The sequence below is a fragment of the Tupaia chinensis genome, unplaced genomic scaffold (genome assembly GCF_000334495.1).
Source record: "Tupaia chinensis unplaced genomic scaffold, TupChi_1.0 Scaffold000460_1, whole genome shotgun sequence".
NCBI lineage: Eukaryota > Metazoa > Chordata > Mammalia > Scandentia > Tupaiidae > Tupaia > Tupaia belangeri.
In genome coordinates this window covers 310,109-315,878 of record NW_006159969.1, presented here as the reverse complement: position 1 = coordinate 315,878, position 5,770 = coordinate 310,109, and the positions used below count along the sequence as shown (strand labels likewise).

The following is a 5,770-nucleotide window of genomic DNA, read 5'->3' as shown; positions in this document are numbered from 1 at the left end:
ACTGATTCAATAAAGATTATAGTATCACTAACAACATGTGACAGAAAATAGATATTGAAATATATAATCAGGGGACCAGCAGTTGGCGTAATGGCTATGTCGCTGGACTCCCATGTAGCCGACCATGGTTTGAGTCCTGGACCCAGTGGCTTAAACTCACACCAGGTGCTTGTGCATGTGTGCCCAGGATCTTGAGAGGAGAATGAAGGAGAAGGGATTGCGGCATGGCCATTCCCCCTGGGGGGTGATTTCTTGCTTTTTGTCTCTCTGTCTCTGCCTGGTGAGCGCACACATCCTATAGCAAAAACCTCTCCAAAAAAAAAAAAAAGAAATATATAATCGGTAATTGGATTATTTGTTTTTTCTTTCCTTAAATAGTACTTCAAGGTGAAGATTGCATTTAAATTGGTTGAGAAATAGTCTGGTGTCTGTTTCATTTTTCTCAGGTGTTCTAAGATATTACATATGTGACCAAACAAGAATTGACAGTTTGTTTCCAGGGTGGTTGTACTTACACCATCAAAGGTAGTAAATGAACATCCTTCCACCTTAGGTTTTTTCCAGGATATAACACTTCACCAAAACACCCTTTGATTTTTGGGTTGTGCTGTTAAACTTTTATCCTAAAGAATTATTTATTTAATTTTATTTATTATTATTAACATACTATACAGCCTGTGTGCTTATCAGAGAGAGACAGATAGACAGAGAGAGAGAGAAAGCAAGAAAGCAAACCACGAGGTCTAGGACTCAAACCTGTGTTGGCCATGTGGGAGTCCAGTGTCTTAACCATCACACCACCTGCTGTCCCCATGCTGTTAAAATTTAACCACTATGAGAGTTTCTTCTGAGTCATTGACAGAAACATCAACTCCTTGGGGGTAGTTTCTGTCTATCCTGCATTTTTCCCCTTGAAAACCACGTGAGGTGGTTGTGATTTCAGTGATGAGCTCCCAGAAAGGCAATGTGGCTCATTCCAGGCCTCAGAAGCACCAGAATACATTTAGCTCTAAAACTGACAAGTTTTATAAGAGTGTTTATACCAAGAAAATTAATCCAAAACTTCCTAATGGAGTATGTCAGCGCTGTAAAGAAGTTCTTGAATGGTGTGTAAAATACAGCAAATAGAAACCATGATCAAAACCTAAAAAATGTGTTAAATGCTTACAGAAGACAGTGAAGGAGTCTTACCATATAATGTGTAGGCCATGTGCCTGTGAACTTGAAGTTTATGCAAAATGTGGAAATAAAGAAGAAATTGTTACTCTTATTAGTAAAGAAGCAGAAAAGGCAGAAAACACAGAAAATAATCTAAGTCCCAACTGGAGAAGAAGCTGCAGAAGAAATGAAGAAAGTGATGATGATTTAGAGTTTGATATTGCTTTAGATGACACAGAAGATGACAATCAAGTAGATTAACATAAATATATATTAAAAGTCAGTTTGAGAACGTGAAAAAAATTTTAACCACTATGTTAAAATTCACCCATCGTATTTTCTCTATGGTGGAATTACAAATCACATTAAAAGAATATAACTTAAGCTAAGACAAATAGTTGAGCTTTATTAGGCCCTCTTCATCCTGCATCCAACATCTCCGTCTAATAGAATGTCTCTTTAATGGTAGTACCCTCGTATTTTAAAATACTTGAATTTCATTGACTAAAATTATAATCTCTGCATAAATTTATCATACAAGATATTATTAACTAGATTTCAAGGATGTGTTTAAATAGAATGTGTTTCATTCTTTGTATTAAAACACCTGCTACAAGCTGTATTGTAGACCTGTACTGTCCAATACAGTATAGAGATGTAACTCTTGAGGGACCAGCAGTTGGTATAATGGCCATGTCGCTGGACTCCCATGTGGCTGACTGCAGTTCGAGTCCTGGACCTGGTCGCTTAAACTCACACTAGGTGCGTGTGCGTGCATGCCCAAGATCCTGAGAGGAAAATGGGGTAGAAGGGATTGTGGTGTGGCCATCCCCCCTGGAGGGTGATTTCTCACTTTCTATCTCTCTGTCTCTTTCTTTCTGGTGAACGCAAGTGCCATATACCAAAAACCTCTCAAAAAAAAAAAAAAGGAGATATAACTTGAGATTTTGAAATGTGCTTAGTTAAGATCTGCTGTAGGTGTAAAATGTACACAGATTTTGAAGACTTATTTTGAAAAAAATTGCAAGATTTCTCACTATATTTATATTAATTTTATGGTAAAATACTATTTGGGATATTGTGGGTTATATAAAATATATAATTTTTTAAAATTAGAAATTTTCCCAAGGTCATATCTCTAATAAATGGCACTACTGAGGAAAAACCCAAGGTCATATTGCTAGAAAGTAATAAGCCAGAGAAAAATTTCTTAAACATTATTCTGTATGACCTACTCATCGGATCAAAAGAAAAAAGCTATTTCATGTGAATGGGAATAGTTAATTAATCCAGAAGTCAAATATTTATATAAATTCCATTTTGTAATTCTAACCTCATTTACAATGTGAGCCTCATATATAATTTTTGTTTTCTGATGGACTCTTTAAAAGAGGTAACAAGGAAAAAATAAATGGGTATATTAATTATATGGATATATTTTATTAAACCAATATTTTTATATTATCATTTTAATAAATAATCAATATAAAATTATCAATGAGATAGTTTACATTCATCTTTTTTATTTCTTTTTTAAATTTCATTTTCTTTTATACATTCAATCACGTTATTTAGCTTATAAGTGAATATTTCAACAGCTGAACATTTCTCCCTAGTCCAGTTGATAAAACTATAAAATTATCTTCAACAGATAATACCACATTTCTTACATTCATCTTTTGTATTGTCAAAAATACTTGCACAAGTATAAGGAAATATGTACTTTATACTTACAGCCTCTTTCAAGTCTATCAGTCACATTTGAATTGCACTCTAGTATAGTAAAATGTGGAATATACATGGAATGTCATTGTGCTTTATGTTAGATTATTAAGTTATGAAATGTGTGTCTTGTTTTTCACTTATTATTCAGTGAATATATTAATTTTTCCTAGTAAAATGATACAAAGAATGACACCTCATTTATATGCTTCTACTAGGGGAAAAACCTAGGAAGAACGTACCTTTTTATTCTTTTCTAGGGATATCCAAACTAATGCAGTGTCTTCACTGATTTTTTTTTTCTTTCTTTCTTTATTTTTATTTGACCAGAGAGGGCCAGAGAGAGAGCGAGAGAGAAGAGAAAGCAAGCCGCCAGGTCCAGGACTCAAACTATAGTTGGCCTTCTGGGACTCCAGCATCCTTAATCACCATGCCACTTGCTGGTCCCACTGATTTTTTTGTACAAGTAAGTATGATATTTTACAGAGACCAAAGAAATAGACTGTTGGATGAAGTAAATTAACAAACAAGAGCATGTAGAAGATATTCATAGCTTTAGTTACAGGTATGATCTTAATAGTCCCAAACATGAAACTGAAGTATAAACAGAGTCAAATATGTCTTCATGAGAAGAGAATGTATCATTTTAAGTATCAAGAATATTATTTTAGTCCTAGCCAAACTGATACAGGCAATGTGATGCTAGGGCCATATGGGAAGACTCCTGGTTTGGTGTCCAGGCCTATCTCAACATGTGAGTGCACTCTTGGGACTGGTGGGCCGAGGGATTTAGGCATAGCCACTCCCCCCACCCGAGGGCTGATTTCTTACTTTTCCTCCCTCTGTCTCTGTAACTTTTAGTTTGGCAAGCATACACACCCTGTAGAAAAAAAAAATCCTATTATAACTATATATGTTTTTGTAAGCCTCATGGCAACCACAAAGCAAAAACCATAGAAGATAAATAAAAGAAAAACAAAGAATCAAAGAAAACCACTACATAAAGTTGCTTAGATACAAAGTTTGACAGCAAAAAAGAGAGGAACAAAAAGCTCTACAAAACAATCAGAAAATAAGCAATAGTAAATCTTTACCCTTGAATAATTACGTGAAAGTGGACTAAATTCTTAGTCAAGACATGTAATGTTTCTAATGAGAAAATTAAAACAAAACAAAACAGAAAAATAAGACCTTAAAAGAAAATAAAGGACCTTAAGTAAATCCCATCAGTAAGAGACTCAAAACCCATGAGAATACACATATATTGAAAATATAAGCAATAGTAAATCTTTACCCTTGAATATTTATGTGAAAGTGGACTAAATTCTTAGTCAAGACATGTAATGTTTCTAATGAGAAAATTAAAACAAAACAAAACAGAAAAATAAGACCTTAAAAGAAAATAAAGGACCTTAAGTAAATCCCATCAGTAAGAGACTCAAAACCCATGAGAATACACATATATTGAAAATGAAGGGCCGAAAAAAAAATCTCATGCTAATGAAAACAAAAAGATAACAGGAATATCTATTTTTATATAATATAGACTTTAAGTCAAAAACTATAAAATGAAACAAAGAAAGTTATTATATCATGATAAAGGGTCAATTCATTTATATAACAATTACAAATATATTTTTACCCAGTATTGGAGCACCTAAATATACAAAAAAATCATGGATCTGTAGAGAGACTACAATGCTATTATAGTAAGGGACTTTAATAACCCACTTTGAGCATTGGATAGATCATCAAAACAGAAAATCAATAAGGAACCATTAGACTTAAACTACACTTGAGACCAATGTGCCTAACAGACATGTACAAAACACTCTATCCTACAACACCAGAATATACATTCTTCTCAAGGGCATGGAATATTCCCCAGGATAGATCATATATTAGACCACAAAACCAGTCGTAACAAATTTAAGAAGGTAGAAATCATACTAAGTTACTTTTATGACCACAATAGCATGGAATTAGAAATCGATGACAGAAGAAATTTTCTTAAATTCACAAAACATGAAATTAAACAACACACTCCTGAGCAACTCATTGGTTGTTGAAATTTAAAAAATATAAATACACGAATAGAAACATAATGTATCAAAACATAAAAAGTAGTAAACGCAGTGTCTAAATGGGAGATTCATAGCAACTAATGCAAAACTCAAAAAAAAATTCTAAATAAACCATCTAGTGGCACACATGAGAAAACTAGGAAAACAGTAACAAGCTAAGCTCAAAGCTAGCAAGAAGAAGGAAATAATAATCAAAGCATATCTAAATGAAATAGAGTTTAGAAAACCTGTATAAATGATCAACAAACCTAAGAGTTGTTTCTTTTTTTAATCTTTTTTTTCTTTATTTATTTACATTCATTCACTGTACATCATTATAGCATACAAAATGAGATTTTTTCCATTCAGAATATACTGTATATTGGCTCAATCAAGCACATCAACATATGTGTTATTGTCAACAAATAATTTTCCATTTCTTGTTTTCTGTATATTTTGCCTTGTTTCCCATCCTTGATTCCCTATCTCACCCTCTGCCATCTCCCACCCTCCTCCCACACTGTGTCTGGTATCTATTGTTGCTTTCTATGCCTCCCCCATTTTATTGTTTCACTAAATATCTTAATAAATCTAAATATTTTCAATAGCAAGCACAGCTGATATGTACATATCCATGAACACAAGACTGACTTTAGGCATAAACCTCAGTGAATAGAATGAACATACTGTAAAGTAGCACCTAACTAGGGCTATATAGCTTAACTGCAGTCATCAAATAGGTATTTCTAATGCCTTTTTTTTTCTTCTGAAATTTTTTTTTTATTCATTTACATTCATTCCCTGAGCATCATCACAACATACAAAAT

General features: G+C 33.3%; 1 protein-coding gene across 1 annotated transcript; it reads left to right on the top strand.

The window, feature by feature from the left end:
- The first annotated feature begins 945 nt into the window (after window positions 1-945).
- LOC102486486 (uncharacterized protein C9orf85-like) lies at window positions 946-1,128 on the top strand. The gene has a single exon (XM_027774602.1). It carries the CDS (start codon window positions 946-948, stop codon window positions 1,126-1,128), a length of 183 nt encoding a protein of 60 aa, XP_027630403.1.
- Window positions 1,129-5,770: the final 4,642 nt, after the last annotated feature.

What these genes read in the sequence shown, in the direction of transcription:
- LOC102486486 (XM_027774602.1), top strand. Translation starts at nt 946, where the DNA reads ATGAGCTCCCAGAAAGGCAATGTGGCTCATTCCAGGCCTCAGAAGCAC.